Source organism: Salvelinus alpinus, chromosome 2 (assembly GCF_045679555.1).
Source record: "Salvelinus alpinus chromosome 2, SLU_Salpinus.1, whole genome shotgun sequence".
Classification (NCBI taxonomy): domain Eukaryota; kingdom Metazoa; phylum Chordata; class Actinopteri; order Salmoniformes; family Salmonidae; genus Salvelinus; species Salvelinus alpinus.
The window spans coordinates 25,877,203-25,896,188 of record NC_092087.1 but is presented as its reverse complement, the minus strand read 5'-3'; the positions used below and the strand labels follow the sequence as shown (position 1 = coordinate 25,896,188).

Sequence of the window (18,986 nt, the reverse complement as noted above, 5' to 3'; positions counted from 1 at the left end):
TGTCCGGGGTGGGGGTAGCCAGGTGGAAAGCATGGCCAGCCGTAGAAAAATGCTTATTGAAATTCTCAATTATAGTGGATTTGTCGGTGGTGACAGTGTTTCCTATCTTCAGAGCGGTTGGAAGCTGGGAGGAGGTGTTCTTATTCTCCATGGACTTTACGGTGTCCCAGAACTTTTTTGAATTTGTGTTGCAGGAAGCAAATTTCTGCTTGAAATAGCTAGCCTTGGCTGTTCTAACTGCCTGTGTATATTGGTTTCTGGCTTCCCTGAAAAGTTGCATATCACGGGGGCTGTTCGATGCTAATGCAGAACGCCATAGGATGTTTTTCTGTTGGTTAAGGGCAGTCAGGTCAGGAGAGAACCAAGGGCTATATCTGTTCCTGGTTCTAAATTTCTTGAATGGGGCATGCTTATTCAAGATGGTGAGGAAGGCATTTTAAAAAAATGACCAGGCATCCTCTACTGACGGGATGAGATCAATATCCTTCCAGGATACCCCGGCCAGGTCGATTAGAAAGGCCTGCTCGCTGAAGTGTTTCAGGGAGCGTTTGACAGTGATGAGTGGAGGTCGTTTGACCGCTGACCCATTACGGATGCAGGCAATGAGGCAGTGATCGCTGAGATCTTGGTTGAAAACAGCAGAGGTGTATTTGGAGGGCAAGTTTGTTAGGATGATATCTATGAGGGTACCCGTGTTTACGGAATTGGGGTGGTACCTGGTAGGTTCATTTATAATTTGTGTGAGATTGAGGGCATCAAGCTTAGATTGTAGGGTGGCTGGGGTGTTGAGCATGTTCAAATTTAGGTCGCCTAGCAGCACGAGCTCTGAAGATAGATGGGGGGCAATCAGTTCACATATAGTGTCCAGAGCACAGCTGGGGGCAGAGGGTGGTCTATAGCAGGCGGCAACGGTGAGAGACTTGTTTTTAGAGAGGTGGATTTTTAAAAGTAGAAGTTCAAATTGCTTGGGAACAGACCTGGATAGTATAACAGAACTCTGCAGGCAGTCTTTGCAGTAGATTGCAACACCGCCCCCTTTGGCCGTTCTATCTTGTCTGAAAATCTTGTAATTGGGGATGAAGATGTCTGAATTTTTGGTGGTCTTTCTAAGCCAGGATTCAGACACGGCTAAAACATCCGGGTTGGCAGAGTGTGCTAAAGCAGTGAACAAAACAAACTTAGGGAGGAGGCTTCTAATGTTAACATGCATGAAGCCAAGGCTATTACGGTTACAGAAGTCATCAAAAGAGAGCGCCTGGGGAATAGGAGTGGAGCCAGGTACTGCAGGGCCTGGATTCACCTCTACATCACCAGAGGAACAGAGGATGAGTAGGATAAGGGTACGGCTAAAAGCTATGAGAATTGGTCGCCTAGAGCTACTAGAGCAGAGAGTAAAAGGAGGTTTCTGGGGGCGATAAAATAGTTTAAAGGAATAATGTACAGACAAAGGTATGGTAGGATGTGAATACAGTGGAGGTAAACCTAGGTATTGAGTGATGATGAGAGAGATATTGTCTCTAGAAACATCATTGAAACCAGGTGATGTCATCGCATATGTGGGTGGTGGAACTGAGAGGTTGGATATGGTATAGAGAGCAGGGCTAGAGTCTCTACAGTGAAATAAGCCAATAAACACTAACCAGAACAGCAATGGACAAGGCATATTTACATTAAGGAGAGGCATGCTAATCGAGTGATCAATAAGGGTCCAGTGAGTAGAGGTTGGTTGGGGTCGTGGCGATCCAGACAGCTGGCCGGGTATATGGCTATCGGTAGCAGCATAGGATGGAGGTCTGTTTGTAGATACCCCGTGCGTTTCCGTCGGTAGGTTAGTGGGGTTCCGTGTAGTGGGGTTCCGTGTGGTAGAGGGGATCAATCCAAATTGGCAAAATAGATATAGTGACCCAAGGAAAAAATAAAATAAATAAATAATAATAATAATAATAGTTGTCCAATATACTTGTTCAAATAGCAGCCGATAAGACAGCTAACGATTAGCGGGCCTCAGATGAGCGTTCAGGTAACGTCGGGACGGAGGTGCCAGTTGGATAAATCCCTCGGGCAGATAACGTCGGCAGTCAGTCGCGGCAGTCAGTCGTGAAGGCCCGGTGGGGTTCCGTATCTGCAGCAGCAACAAAAGAAACGGGTCCGGATGGTGATGGAACTCCTCAGCTGGCTAGCTCCAGAATGATTAGAGTTTGCTCCGGGGTCGACGTAAGCCAATAGTCACACGGTTTGCAGCTAGCTAGCTGCGAAATCAAGGTACAGGTGTCCAGAGCCTGCGGCTGGAATCCGGGGAAACTGAGAAAAAAAAAAAAAAAAAAAAAAAGAGTCCCGGAATGCTCCGGTCCGAGTCGCGTTGCACAAAAGTGCCGGTAGATTATCGAGCTAAAGGAATAGCTGATGACCACTAAACGTGGGCAGCTGAAACACCAACGCTAGCCAGCAAACCGGCTAATTTCGGGGCAGCTACAGATTAGCTTCTGGCTAGCTATCGGAGTAGCTTCTGGTTAAGCTTTCAGGCTAGCTTCTGAATTAGCCCCTGGCTAGCTTCCACGATGGATTTTCAGATTGAGGTAAGTAATACTTTTTGTAATTGGTGAAGCGGGTTGCAGGAAAGCTTTTGCAGGAAAGCTTTTGTAGTTGAGTTCTTGGATAATAAAATAGATAAAAGATATGCGAAGAAAGGTGTAAATATATATACAGGACACGAACAATACGGAACAGAAAAAGACGTCTGAACTGCTAAGCCACCTTGGACCCCCAAAGACGTTGAGTGAAGACAAAAGAATCAAATAAAAATAGTTTTCCTACACATTTGTCTACTCTTAGCTACTGTAGTTAGTGCTGGCTGTTAGGGTACAGTAGTAGATCAAATCAAATGTATTTATAAATCCCTTCTTACATCAGCTGATATCTCAACGTGCTGTACAGAAACCCAGCCTAAAACCCCAAACAGCAAGCAATGCAGGTGTAGAAGCACGGTGGCTAGGAAAAACTCCCTAGAGGAGGCAGAAGAAACCTAGAGAGGAACCAGGCTATGGGGGGTGGCCAGTCCTCTTCTGGCTGTGCCGGGTGGAGATTATAACAGAACATGGCCAAGATGTTCAAATGTTCATAGATGACCAGCAGGGTCAAATAATAATAATCACAGTGGTTGTCGAGGGTGCAACAGGTCAGCACCTCAGGAGTAAATGTCAGTTGGCTTTTCATAGCCGATCATTCAGAGTATCTCTACCGCTCCTGCTGTCTCTAGAGAGTTGAAAACAGCAGGTCTGGGACAGGTAGCACGTCCGGTGAACAGGTCAGGGTTCCATAGCCACAGGCAGAACATTTGAAACTGGAGCAGCAGCACGGCCAGGTGGACTGGGGACAGCATGGAGTCATCAGGCCAGGTAGTCCTGAGGCATGGTTCTAGGGCTCAAGTCCTCCGAGAGAGAGAAAGAGAGAATTAGAGAGAGCATACTTAAATTCACACAGGACACCGGATAAGACAGGAGAAATCCTCCAGATATAACAGACTGACCCTAGCCCCCCGACACAAACTACTGCAGCATAAGTACTGGAGGCTGAGACAGGAGGGGTCAGGAGACACTGTGGCCCCATCCGATGATACCCCCGGACAGACAGGCAGGATATAACTCCACCCACTTTTCCAAAGCACAGCCCCCACACCACTAGAGGGATATCTTCAACCACCAACTTACCATCCTGAGACAAGACCGAGTATAGCCCACAAAGATCTCCGCCACGGCACAACTCAAGGGGGGGCGCCAACCCAGATAGGAAGATCCGTCAGTGACTCAACCCACTCAAGTGACGCACCCCTCCTAGGGACGGCATGAAAGAGTACCAGTAAGCCAGTGACTCAGCCCCTGTAATAGGGTTAGAGGCAGAGAATCCCAGTGGAGAGAGGGGAACCGGCCAGGCAGAGACAGCAAGGGCGGTTCGTTGCTCCAGTGCCTTTCCATTCACCTTCACACTCCTGGGCCAGACTACACTCAATCATAGGACCTACTGAAGAGATGAGTCTTGAATAAAGACTTAAAGGTTGAGACCGAGTCTGCGTCTCTCACATGGGTAGGCAGACCATTCCATAAAAATGGAGCTCAATAGGAGAAAGCCCTGCCTCCAGCTGTTTGCTTAGAAATTCTAGGGACAATAAGGAGGCCTATGTCTTGTGACCGTAGCGTACGTGTAGGTATGTACGGCAGGACCAAATCGGAGAGATAGGTAGGAGCAAGCCCATGTAATGCTTTGTAGGTTAGCAGTAAAACCTTGAAATCAGCCCTTGCCTTAACAGGAAGCCAGTGTAGAGAAGCTAGCACTAGAGTAATATGATAACATTTTGGGGTTCTAGTCGTATTTAGCACTAACTGAAGTTATTTAGTGTTTTATCCAGGTAGCCGGGAAGTAGATCATTACAGTAGTCTAATCTAGAAGTGACAAAAGCATGGATTAATCTTTCTGTCTCATTTTTGGACAGAACGTTTCAGATTTTTGCAATGTTACGTAGATGGAAAAAGCTGTCCTTGAAACAGTCTTGATTTGTTCGTCAAAAGAGAGATCAGGGTCCAGAGTAACTCCGAGGTCCTTCACAGTTTTATTTGAGACAACTGTACTACCATCAAGATTAATTGTCAGATTCAACAGAAGATCTCTTTGTTTCTTGGGACCTAGAACAAGCATCTCTGTTTTGTTCCAGCGAGGGCAATTTTGGGGCTTCACCATGTTTCATCGAAATGTACAGCTGTGTGTCATCCGCATAGCAGTGAAAGTTAACATTATGTTTCCGAATGACATCACCAAGAGGTAAAATATATAGTGAAAACAATAGTGGTCCTAAGGAGCAAGAGGACAGATGCAGAGCCTCGGTCTGACGCCATTAAAAGGTAATTTACCACCTTCACAAGTACAGTCTCAGTGCTATGATGGGGTCTAAAACCAGACTAAAGCGTTTCGTATTCATTGTTTGTCTTCTGGAAGGCAGTGAGTTGCTGCGCAACAGCTTTTTCTAAAAATGTTGAGAGGAATGGGAGATTCGATATAGGCCGATAGTTTTTTATATTTTCTGGGTCACGGTTTGGCTTTTTCAAGAGACGCTTTATTACTGCCACTTTTAGTGAGTTTGGTACACATCCGGTGGATAGAGAGCCGTTTATTATGTTCAACATAGGAGGACTAAGCACAGGAAGCAGCTCTTTCAGTAGTTTAGTTGGAATAGGGTCCAGTATGCAGCTTGAAGGTTTAGAGGCCATGATTATTTTCATCAATGTGTCAAGAGATATATATATATAGTACTAAAACACTTGAGTGTCTCCATTGATCCTAGGTCCTGGCAGAGTTGTGCAGACTCAGGACAACTGAGCTTTGGCGGAATACGCAGATTTTAAGAGGAGTCCGTAATTTGCTTTCTAGTGATCATGATCTTTTCCTCAAAGAAGTTCATGAATTTATCACTGCTGAAGTGAAAGCCATCCTCTCTTGGGGAATGCTGCTTTTTAGTTAGCTTTGCGACAGTATCAAAAATAAATGTTGGATTGTTCTTATTTTCCTCAATTAAGTTGGAAAAATAAGATGATCGAGCAGCAGTGAGGGCTCTTTGATACTGCACGGTACTCTCTTTCCAAGCTAGTCAGAAGACTTCCAGTTTGGTGTGGCGCCATTTCCGTTCCAATTTGCTTCAAAGCTCGGGTATTTTCTGTATACCAGGGAGCTAGTTTCTTATGACAAATGTTTTTTGTTTTTAGGGGTGCAACTGCATCTAGGGTATTGCGCAAAGTTAAATTGAGTTCCTCAGTTAGGTGGTTAACTGATTTTTGTACTCTGACGTCCTTGTGTAGGCTGAGGGAGTCCGGAAGGGCATCTAGGAATCTTTGGGTTGTCCGAGAATTTATAGCATGACTTTTGATGATCCTAGGTTGGGGTCTGAGCAGATTATTTGTTGCGATTGCAAACGTAATAAAATGGTGGTCCGATAGTCCAGGATTATGAGGAAAAACATTAAGATCCACAACATATATTCCACGGGACAAAACTAGGTCCAGAATATGACTGTGGCAGTGAGTAGGTCCGGAGACATGTTGGACAAAAACCACTGAGTCGATGATGGCTCCGAAAGCCTTTTGGAGTGGGTCTGTGGACTTTTCCATGTGAATATTAAAGTCACCAAAAATTTGAATATTATCTGCCATGACTACAAGGTCCTATAGGAATTCAGAGAACTCAGTGAGGAACGCTGTATATGGCCCAGGAGGCCTGTAAACAGTAGCTATAAAAAGTGATTGAGTAGGCTAAATATATTTCATGACTAGAAGCTCAAAAGACGGAAATGTCGGGGGTTTTTTGTTGGTAAATTGAAATTTGCTATCATAAATGTTAGCAACACCTCCGCCTTTGCGGGATGCGCGGGGGATATGGTCACTAGTGTAACCAGGAGGTGAGGCCTCATTTAACACAGTAAATTCATCAGGCTTAAGCCATGTTTCAGTCAGGCCAATCACATCAAGGTTATGATCAGTGATTAGTTTGTTGACTATAACTGCCTTGGAAGTGAGGGATCTAACATTAAGTAGCCCTATTTTGAGATGTGAGGTATCACAATCTCTTTCAATAATGGCAGGAATGGAGAAGGTCTTTATTCAAGTGAGATTGCTAAGGCGAACACCGCCATGTTTAGTTTTGCCCAAACTAGGTCGAGGCACAGACACGGTCTCAATGGGGATAGCTGAGCTGACTACACTGACTGCTAGTGGCAGACTCCACTAAGCTGGCAGGCTGGCTAACAGCCTGCTGCCTGGCCTGCACCCTATCTCATTGTGGAGCTAGGGGAGTTAGCGCCCTGTCTATGTTCGTAGATAAGATGAGAGCACCCCTCCAGCTAGTATGGAGTCCGTCACTCCTCAACAAGTCAGGCTTGGTCCTGTTTGTGGGTGAGTCCCAGAAAGAGGGCCAATTATCTACAAATTCTATATTTTGGGAGGGATAGAAAACAGTTTTCAACCAGCGATTGAGTTGTGAAACTCTGCTGTAGAGCTCATCACTCCCCCTAACTGGGAGGGGGCCAGAGACAATTACAATTACATCTTTGTAGCTGATTTACAGGCTGAAGCTATGTTGCGCTTGGTGACCTCTGACTGTTTCATCCTAACATCGTTGGTGCCGACGTGGATAACAATATCCCTATACTCTCTACACTTGCCAGTTTTATCTTTAGCCAGAACCATCTTCAGATTAGCCTTAACGTCGGTAGCCCTGCCCCCTCGTAAACAGTGTATGATCGCTGGATGATTCGTTTTAAGTCTAATACTGCAGGTAATGGAGTCGCCAATGACTAGGGTTTTCAATTTGTCAGAGCTAATGGTGGGAGGCTTCGGCGTCTCAGACCCCGTAACGGGAGGAGTAGAGACAAGAGAAGACTCGGCCTCAGACTCCGACTCGCTGCTCAATGGGGAGAACCGGTTGAAAGTTTCTGTCGGCTGAATGAGCGACACCGGTTGAGCATTCCTACAGCATGTCCCTCCAGAAGCCATGAGAAAGTTGTCCGGCTGCGGGGACTGTGCGATGGAATTTATACTACTATCTGTACTTACTGGTGGCACAGACGCCATCCTTTCCTACACTGAAATTACCCTTGCCTAACGATTGCGTCTGAAGCTGGGCTTGCAGCACAGCTATCCTTGCCATAAGGCAATCGTTCTCCTGTATATTATGAGTACAGCGACTGCAATTAGAAGGCATCATGTTAATGTTACTACTTAGCTTCGGCTGGTGGAGGTCCTGACGAACCACTTCCAGATAAAGCGTCTGGAGTGAAAAGGTTGAATGAAAAAAAAGTAGAGCGAGGGGGGGGGGAAACAAAAAATATAAACGGTAATTAAAAAGTAAAAACCGTAAAGATGTCAGGTAGCAAAGTAAGGTTAGCAACAAAAATGCACAGCAGCACGTAAACAAGTCTACAAGTTGTGACCGAAAATGACGTGTAGACAGAGATATTTAAATTATCCACCTTTTCTCTGTCTAACTATCCACATGCTTGTCATCAGTATGCAGGGCTGAAGCCTGACCTATTAAAGTAATTTGTCAAATTGCAGCCAACTGCAAGCCCTCCAATCAGACTCAATGTATTTTGACATGTTTTTCCTGCCGTCGAGTGAGTGGCTAAGAGCCTGAGACGGCCTGAAGCGTCTCTGAATACTAATACAGTTAAGAGTACACACACACCCTCTAAATGATTGTCGCCCCGTCGCACTCACCCATGTCATCATGAAGTTCTTTGAGAGGCTGGTCTTTGCCCACATCAAGGCATGGCACACTGCACCCACTCCGATTTGCCTTCCACTCAAACAGATCCACGGAAGATGCCATTTCCATCGCTATTCACACGGCCCTAACACATCTGTACAAGAGGAACATCTATACTTTGCCTTCGGGGAAAGTATTCAGGCCCCTTTACTTTTTCCACATTTTGTTACGTTACAGCTTAATTTGAAAATTGAATAAATGATGAGAAATAAAACTAATCTACATACAATACCATAACGACAAAGCCAAAACAGGTTTAGATTTTTTTTGTGCTAAAATAAACTGCTATCATATTTACATAAGTATTCAGACCCTTTACTCAGTACTTTGTTGAAGCACCTTTGGCAGTGACTACAGCCTCAAGTCTTCTTGGATATAATGCTACAAGCTTGGCACACCTGTATTTGGGGAGTTTCTCCCATTCTTCTCTGCAGATCCTCTCAAGCTCTATCAGGTTGGATGGGGAGCGTCGCTACACAGCTATTTTCAGGTCTCTCCAGAGATGTTTGACCGGGTTCAAGTCCGAGTTCTGGCTGGGCCAATCAAGGACATTCAGAGACTTGTACAGAAGCCACTCTGCTTTGTCTTGGCTGTGTGTTTAGGGTCATTGTCCTGTTGGAAGCTGAACCTTTGCCCCCGTCTGAGGTCCTGAGCGCTCTGGAGCAGGTTTTCATCAAGGATCTCTTTGTACGTTCTCCGTTCATCTTTGCCTTGATCTTGACTAGTGCCCAGTCCCTGCCGCTGAAAAACATCCCCACACCATGGTGCTGCCACCACCATTCTTCAACGTAGGGAGGGTGCCAGGTTTCCTCCAGACGTGACACTTGGCATTCAGTCCAAAGAGTTGAATCTTGGTTTCATCAGACCAGAGAATCTTGTTTCTCATGGTCTGAGAGTCTTTAGGTGCCTTTTGGCTAACTCCAAGCGGGCTGTCATGTGCCTTTTTACTGAGGAGTGGCTTCCATCTGACCACTACCATAAAGGCTTGATTGGTGGAGTGCTGCAGAGATGGTTGTCTTTCTGGAAGGTTCTCCCATCTCCACAGTAGATCTCTAAAGCTAAAGCCTTCAGGTTCTTGGTCACCTCCCTGACCAAGGCCCTTCACCCCCGACTGCTCAGTTTGGCCTGGCGGCCTGCTCTAGGAAGAGTCTTGGTGGTTACAAACATCTTTCATTTAAGAATGATGGAGGCCATTGTGTTCTTGTGGACCTTCAATTCTGCGGAAATGTTTTGGTTCCCTTCCCCAGATCTGTGCCTCAACACAATCCTGTCTCGGAGCTCTATGGACAATTCCTTCAACCTCATGGCTTGGTTTTTGCTCTGACATGCACTGTCAGCTGTGGGACCTTATATAGACAGGTGTGTGCCTTTCCAAATTATGTCCAATCAATTGAATTTCCCACGGGTGTACTCCAATCAAGTTGTAGAAACTTCTCAAGGATGATCAATGGAAACGCCATTAAAAGATAAGGATGCACCTGAGCTCAATTTCGAAGTCTAATCGCAAAGAGGCTGAATACTTATGTAAATAAGGTATTTCTGTTGTTTTTTTTTCATATACATTTCTAAAATTCTGTTTTTGTTTTCTCATTATGAGGTATTGTGTGTAGTAGATTGCTGAGGATATTTATTTTTATTTAATACATTTTAGAAGAAGGCTGTAACGTAAAAAAAATGCGGAAAAAGTCAAGGGGTCTGAATAATTTTTGAAGGCACTGTATATACAAAGTATGTGGACACCCCTTCAAATTAGTGGGTTCAGCTATTTCAGCCAAACCCATTACTGACAGGTGTATAAAATTAAGCACACAGCCATTCAATCTCCATAGACAAACATTGGCAGTAGAATGGCCTTACTGAAGAGATCAGTGACTTTCAATGTGGCACCGTCATAGGATGCTACCTTTCCAACAAGTCAGTTCGTCAAATTTCTGCCCTGCTAGAGCTGCCCCGGTCAACTGTCAGTGCTCTTATTGTGAAGTGGTAAGGTATAAGAGCAACAACGGCTCAGGCGTGAAGTGGCAGGCCACACAAGCTCACAGAACGGGTCCGCCGGATGCTGAAGAGGATAGCGCTTAAAAATCATCTGTCCTCAGCAGCAACACTCACTATAGAGTTCCAAACTGCCTCTGGAAGCAACGTCAGTACAATAACTGTTCATCGGGAGCTTCATGAAATGGGTTTCCATGGCCAGCAGCCGTACACATGCCTAAGATCACCATGTGCAATGCCAAGCATCGGCTGGAGTGGCGTAAAGTGTGTCACTGTTGGACTCTGGAGCAGTGGAAACACATTCTCTGGAGTGATGATTAACGATTCACCATCTGGCAGTCCGTTGGACGAATCTGTGTTTGGCGGAAGCCAGGAGAACGTACCTGCCCCAATGCATAGTGCCAAATGTAAAGTTTGGTGGAGCAGGAATAATGGTCTAGGGCTGTTTTTCATGGTTCGGGCTAGGCCCCTTTGTTCCAGTGAAGGGAAATCTTAACACTACAGTATACAATGACATTCTAGACGATTCTGTGCTTCCAATTTTGTGGCAACAGTTTGGGAGGGGCCTTTCCTTTTTCTGCATGACAATGCCCTCATGCACAAAGCGAGGTCCATACAGAAATAGTTTGTCGAGATCAGTGTGGCAGAACTTGACTGGCCTGCACAGAGCCCTAACCTCAACCATCATCGAACACCTTTGGGATGAGTTGAAACGCCGACTGCGAGCCACCCAACATCAGTGCCCAGCCTCACTTATTCTTTGTGGTGGAATGGAAGCAAATCCACACAGCAATGTTCCAACATCTCGTGGAATCCTTCCCAGAAGAGTAGAGGCTGTTATAGCAGCAAAGGTGTGACCAACTCCATATTAATGCCTATGATTTTGGAATGAGATGTTCGATTAGCAGGTGTCCACATACTTTTGGTGATGTAGTGTATGTGAGAATGCTGTTCATTGACATTTCAGCGTTCAACACTATTGTTCCCTCCAAGCTCAAAGCCCTGGGTCTGGACACTACCCTTCAACTAGATCCTGCACTTCATGACAGGCAGACCACAGGCTGTGAGGATTGGCAACAACACCTCCATACTGACTCTTAATACAGGGGCCCCCAGGGGTGTGTCCTCAGCCCTCTGCTGTACTTCCTGTTTACCCATGAATACAAGGCTTTGCACGAAACCAACTCCATCATCAAGTTTTCTGATGACACCACGGTTGTAGGCCTGATAACCAACAACGACAAGTGATCCTCTAGGGAGGAGGTAAGTGAACTGGTGTGTGGTGCCAGGACAACAACCTCTCCCTCAACGGCAGCAAAACAAAGGAGTTGGTTGTTGACTTTAGGAAGCAGAGGGAACACACCGCGATCTGTATCAACGGGACTGCAGTAGAGAGTCAACAGTTTTGAGTTCCTCTGTGTCCACATCACAGATGACTTGACATGACTAATAACACCACCACTCTTGTCAAGAAGGCGCACAGCTCCTCTACTTCCTAAGACATCTGAAGAAATTAGGCATGCCACCCCGCATCCTCTCCAAGTAGTACTACTGCACCATCGAGAGTGTCTTGACCAATTGCATCACTGCCTGGTACAGAATTTCTCCATCCACGACCTCAATGCCCTGGGGCTGTGTTCCCACCCATCCAGGACATCTACTTGAAACGGTGCCTGAGGAAGTCCCGCAGCATCATCGAGGACTCTACACACCCCAGCCACGAGTTGTTCACTCACTTACCGTCGGGCAGACTGATAGCAACAGGCTCAGAGACAGTTTCTATCTACAACCCATGAGACTCCTGAACACTTGAACTGGACTGACCACCAGCACTGACTCCCCACACCTTAACACACACACACACCTTAACACACACACACCTTAACACACACACACACACACACACACACACACACACACACACACACACACACACACACATTCATACTACACACATCACAACTGCTGCTACCAAAATCAAATCATTTTTACTATTGCTAATACTTCTCAATTCAAACACTTGCCCCCCCAATCCCCCCTTCCAAAAAACACATACGTTTCTGTATTATACTTATGCTAAAATGTATTATTCTATTCTACTGAGCCATTTACTTTATGTTCGTATTCTTATATTTTATTATTTCTTATTGTTGCATTGTTGAGAATAAACCTGCAAGTAAGTATTTTGTTGGAAGGTGAATACCATGTGAATACCATGTGTATCCTGTACATAAGACTTGAAAACACACACCAGCATGGCCATGTGACTGACTGACACCCCATCCTCCAGTGTAATCCTGTCAGGCTGAAGGACCTGGGAGCAGAGGCTGACTCTGAGCTGTCATGCAGTGGAATGGTGGTGTGGTTGAGAAATATCCCCCACTCTGATGTCACTCGCATTAAGGGAATGGAGACATGCTACGCTTTCCTAAAACAGACATGAATATGTCTGATCTCTCAATTTTCTCTCGTTCTGTCGTTCTGGTCTTTAGACCACAAACCACAATAATGTGTTTATGTTTTTGCTTTAGTAACACTACTCTTACTGTGACTCAGCGGCTTTGTTCTCCTATGGCTCTTGTTGCATGTCATTATGACACCTGTGTACTTAACCAAATGGGAAGAAAACCTTCAATCTGTTTCACTAGGTCCAACAGACACCTGCCTGCCCTGCAGCCTCTCTGCTCTCTGTTCCACCAACACGGCGTCTTTTTAAATCTACGAGGCGTTCGGTTCGCCACACTGTCTGCTGTCGATACTCCCATTCGTCTTCTGCCCGTCTCCCTATTTGACGTGTTGAATTAGCTCATGGCTGGGTAGCCTATTTGTTTAAATGACTTGTTTTATGTGTTGGTGAGGGCAATGTGGTGTGCCAGGCCTACTCAACGCTGCCCTTTTCTCCAGTCTGTTCCTCAGTGGTTTTATTGGGCCTGGCCGTGTGGTGTTGTATTATCATGCAGAGCCAGAGTAGTGACACGCGCTGGGGCCCGATCTGGCCCGACCCAGCCCACCTGCCTCAAAGGCAGGCAGGCTTTACAGAGCTGAATACCGTGCTCTCTCTTTGCTGGGCCGTTATAAGAGGCGGGTGCTGGGGGACGAGGGGCAGAGTAAGCACAGGACGTATCTGCCTTTTATACGTGCTGGCGTGCCTCCCTTCATGTGCCGGGCAGATTTGTGGCAGGGCCCTCTGAACTCAGAATATTAATATGGCTGCGCTGCCTGGAGGGGACAGGGCTCATTGCAACAGTCTGAGAGGAAGGGAGGGAGGAAAATAACTACTCGTTCTTTCTCAATCTCGCTCTCTCATTCTCACTTTCTTGGGTTAAAGTACTCACCTACACAGCTGTTCAATGGTCTCCCGAGTGGCGCAGCGGTCTATGGCACTGCATCCCAGTGCTAGAGGCGTCACTACAGACCCTGGTTCGATTCAAGGCTGTATCACAACCAACCGTGACTGGGAGTCCCATAGGGCGCCGCATTATTGGCCCGGTGTCGTTCGGGTTTGGCCGGGGTAGGCTGTCAATGTAAATACTCATTTGTTCTTAACTGACTTGCCTAGTTAAATAAAGGTTAAATAAAAAGTACAATGGCATCACAAGTTATGATTGTCTTATGAGCTATCTCCGTTGAGTCAGTCACCTGCTCTGCCACCCACATCAGTTAAAGGGATACTTCGGGATTTTGGCAGAGAGTCAGATGAATTTTCCCCAGAGTCAGATGAACTGGTGGATACTATTTTTATGTCTGTGTGTAGTTTGAAGGAAGTTGCTAACTATCGCCATCGCAATTGCTAACTAGTGTTAGCGCAATGACTGGAAGTCTATGGGTAACTGCTCATTACGCTAATGCTGGTTGGCATTGTCTCGCTAAACTTCCTCCTGGACACCGAGACATACAAATGGTATCCACGAGTTTATCTGACTCTGTAGAATTAGTTAAAGGGCCTCATTGCCAAAATCCCGAAGTATCATTTTATCTTCACCCCATCTCAATCATTGGATGTACCTTATCATCCCACGTCTGCCCCTGTATCAGTGTTAGTTGGATACACACACACACACTCCCTCTCTACCAGGAGTGTGTCAGGAGTGTGTGAACAGTCTCCCTCAGCCCTCCCATCATAAATGGCTTATCAATATAAATCTGACCATATGCGGCTTTCAGGCACTCCATCATTGCCAGATGGACTGACACACACACACACACAGACACACTGCCAGAGGTGTAAAACGTGTGCATAAATCAGTGGTGGATCAGGGGCTTCTCAGAAGCCATCTCTCTAGCAGCAGTCTGGAAAGGTTGAATTCATCTCAACCCTAATAGAAGACAGGTGTCTGTTATAGTGATCCTCTCCACTGAAACCAATGCTCTCTTCTTGCCATGAAGCTCACAGCACAGCTTGGGTAAGTACTGTATGTTCCTCATAATAAATATGTCTGCCAAGCTGAGAGCGAAACAAAGATGGAGAGAGATGTCTGAGGGATACCTGAGTGAGAGAAAAGTACTGTCTGACAGACAGTGAGAACCTATCACTAGGTTTAGCTGTTTTCTATCCAGAAGTAGCCTATAAAGAGCTCTGTTGGAGTGAAGTGAGCATGACATCCAGAGATGCAGCAGCAGTGTGAGGACTAGAGGAGGGACTAGAGGAGGGACTAGAGGAGGGTTAGGCTGGTGTATGTCTGTCCAGACCCAGACTGATACACTTTTAAATTAGGATGAGTTTGTCTTGGTAATACTGTCCAATTGAGCTTCAGAGACATTAATAAATGCTGCTGTTGTTGGTAGGATCAATGGGGGTGACATTTTGTGTGTGCGTGTGTCCGATCTCCGTCCAGCAGGCAGTGACATTGATTTCCTCTCCCTGTAACTTCCTGTGTGAGCTGATAGATAGTTTCCAGTGGCAGCCCTCTGTCTCACTGCCAGACTATTCTGATCCCCATCTCTCCTTCTTTCATCCCTCCATCCCTGAGCTCCAGACCACAGCCCTCTCATTTATTAATCATCACCACTGATCTCAGAGAGAGAGAGAGAGAGAGAGAGAGTGTGTGTGTGTGTGTGGTAGAAGAAGAAGAAGGAATTAGAGGGGGAGAGACATGGAAGGAGAGAGAATCAGGCCCTGGTTTTAAGTATACACTTTCTCCACATCCATCTCACTAGCTTCATATCTGCATCTCTTCACCCCTCCATCTCGCCACGGTCCAGATCCAAGAGATCCCGTCCGTGTGGACGACATGACGTCATGCAGCTTAGCTTAGGAGAGAGAGAGCACTAGCATGGCTCTGCTGTGAAATAAGGATACTCATGAAATCATTCACTTTTCCAACGTGTTATGTAATGGATTGCAGTATGAGAATCATTGTGACCTTTGACCATGTAAAGCCAACTCCAAAAGGAAATACTAATTTGGTTGTGTACTGAGTCTTAGCCTGAGTCTTAGGCTTTTGGTTTGACATTTTATTTTCTTCGAGGTGATTATCTGGCAGAGTTGTTATAAATATGATGTATTGATTGATAATGACACGCTATATATGTATCACATTTCCGTTTTCTATTTTCAGATCCCATTCTCTCTGGTCCAGTTTCCACTGTGGGAGTATTTAAAGGTATGGATCCTCTGTCTCTCTGTGCTGTAATGTGTCCCTGTAATGATGGTGCCATAAAGTCGTAATAGGATGCTTATGTTCTGACACATTTACAGTGGAGTCGGACCTACTTGGCCATGTCTCCTCGGCAGTAGAGGTTGGGAAATTATGGCCTTGTTTAATGGGTCACCACGGCATTGTCAACTCTCTCTCTCTCTCTATATCTCTCTATATCTCGCTATCTCTCTCTATCTCTCTATCTCTCCTTCTCTCTTTCTCTCCTTCTCCATTGTCTGCTTGGACACATAAAAGCTGTTTTTTCTTTGAAAGCGTTTGTGAGAGTGACATCATGTCTCCGGGGGCGCGGGCAGTAGAACATTCCATTAACGTTAGGCCCAAACGAGCAGTGCAGCGTGGACTGACCAGGAGGGGTGGGAGGGGGGTCAATAGACCACACAGCTGTGCTGGAGCGGGGGATGGATCTGCACCCCCTGCTGCAGAGTAAGACGTGTCATTCACAAGCCCCTCTTTGTCACAATCTCAAAGGCCTTCACTCCAGGCTATCTGCACACAGCCATTAGGAAAAAGTTTAACTGGACAGGCCAGCTCTGGAATATGGCCCCTCTCCCCAAACTCCGCTCTCCCCTCCTCTCTCTTGTCCCCTCTGCCCATCTACCCTTCTATCCTATCTCCTCTCTAACCTCTCCTCTCGCCTACCGGCCTGTATGAATTGTAGTCTCCTGGAGATCCCTGGCCTGAAAACCATAAAAGCTTCACTTAGAAAAGTAAAACTAATAGCTAGCTAATGGTTAAATGTATTTTTTGGCTGTTTGGAGAGCCAGGAGACTGGTTAATGTGTGTTAATGTGTGTGTCTGTGTGCGCCTGCCGTCTGTGTGTGGCATTCTCACCCTGAGCTCCACATCTGCTCCGGGGTACAAATGTGCTGCGTTACGGCTTTTTATTTCTGTTTCATACGGAGCCAGCAGCACAGCTGTCAGCAGACACACAGAGCTCCTCACACATCACCCAACCAGTACAGACCAACAGAGACCTTCCTCATCCCATTAACATGCTATGAGATCAATCTATACTAAGAAATGTAGCTACACGCAACTCAAACGTTCATGCTAATATCTCACTGACATCAATGCATGTTTTTATGTTAAACTTGCACACACATTTCACAAGTTAGGATTTAGCCCCCTATGTCAATCGAATTCACTCAACAAATGAGCCAGAGCAATCAGCAAACCAACACTACGTACCTTTTAACCACCAGATCCATATAAACATCCCCAACACACACACTGTCTTCCTCCCATAGCCCACCAAACCAACACTACGTACCTTTTAACCACCAGATCCATATAAACATCCCCAACACACACACTGTCTTCCTCCCATAGCCCACCAAACCAACACTACGTACCTTTTAACCACCAGATCCATATAAACATCCCCAACACACACACTGTCTTCCTCCCATAGCCCACCAAACCAACACTACGTACCTTTTAACCACCAGATCCATATAAACATCCCCAACACACACACTGTCTTCCTCCCATAGCCCACCAAACCAACATAGCTTATTACAAACATGTCCATCACCACATAAGTCTACACCACACGCACACACACACAGTAGAAGGAGGATGAGGTAGGTCTATTTTGACCAGGCAGATTTCCCTCTTATTAGTCATTCAGGAGGGAGAAGTGGAGAGGCTTCCCACCATGCAGGCCTTTGATGTGGAAAACAAAGTCTCCCTTTCAATCTGCAACCTAATGGAATAAATATGACACATCCTCTCCCTGCTCTCCCAAATCTACATGTGTGTGAGTATACGCGTGTGCGTGCGTGCGTGTGTGTGTTAGATAGAGATCATGTATGCTAGAGATTAAGTTAGCAGGAAGGTTAATAAACTCAGCAAAAAAAGAAACATCCTCACTGTCAACTGCGTTTAATTTCAGCAAACTTTACATGTGTAAATATTTGTATGAACATACCAAGATTCAAAAATTGAGACATAAACTGAACATGTTCCACAGACATGTGACTAACAGAAATGGAATAATGTGTCCCTGAACAAAGGGGGGGGGGTCAAAATCAAAAGTAACAGTCAGTATCTGGTGTGGCCACCAGCTGCATTAAGTACTGCAGTGCATCTCCTCCTCATGGACTGCACCAGATTTGCCAGTTCTTGCTGTGAGATGTTACCCCACGCTTCCACCAAGGTACCTGCAAGTTCCCGGACATTTCTGGGGGCAATGGCCCTAGCCCTCACCCTCCGATCCAACAGGTCCCAGACATGCTCAATGGGATTGAGATCCGGGCTCTTCGCTGGTCATGGCAGAACACTGACATTCCTGTCTTGCAGGAAATCACGCACAGAACGGGCAGTATGGCTGGTGGCATTGTCATGCTGGAGGGTCATGTCAGGATGAGCCTGCAGGAAGGGTACCACATGAGGGAGGAGGATGTCTTCCCTGTAACGCACAGCGTTGAGATTGCCTGCAATGACAACAAGTTCAGTCCGATGATGCTGTGACACACCGCCCCAGACCATGACGGACCCTCCACCTTCAAATCGATCCCGCTCCAGAGTACAGGCCTCGGTGTAACGCTCATTCTTTCGATGATAAACGCGAATCCGACCATCACCCCTGGTGAGACAAAACCGTGACTCATCAGTGAAGAGCACGTTTTGCCAGTCCTGTCTGGTCCAGCGACGGTGGGTTTGTGCCCATAGGCAACGTTCTTGCCAGTGATGTCTGGTGAGGACCTGCCTTACAACAGACCTACAAGCCCTCAGTCCAGCCTCTCTCAGCCTATTGTGGACAGTCTGAGCACTGATGGAGGGATTGTGCGTTCCTGGTGTAACTCGGGCAGTTGTTGTTGCCATCCTATCCCGCAGGTGTGATGTTCGGATCTACCGATCCTGTGCAGGTGTTGTTACACGTGGTCTGCCACTGCGAGGATGATCAGCTGTCCGTCCTGTCCTCCCTGCAGCGCTGTCTTAGGCGTCTCACAGTACAGACATCTGTTCTATGACAACCAAACTGTTACAATGTGTTTTCAAGAAGGACCAGCAATTATCTGTCAGCCT

General features: G+C 46.2%; 1 protein-coding gene across 5 annotated transcripts in view; it reads left to right on the top strand.

Annotated features, from left to right (window-relative positions):
- slc25a26 (solute carrier family 25 member 26) overlaps positions 1–18,986 on the top strand; it is a 71,099-nt gene that overhangs the window by 38,589 nt on the left and 13,524 nt on the right. For all 5 annotated transcript variants that reach the window (XM_071372342.1, XM_071372360.1, XM_071372350.1 and 2 more), the window contains exon 6: positions 15,855–15,899. In XM_071372342.1, coding sequence (XP_071228443.1) covers positions 15,855–15,899 — 45 coding nt within the window. The remainder of the gene's footprint in view (positions 1–15,854; positions 15,900–18,986) is intronic.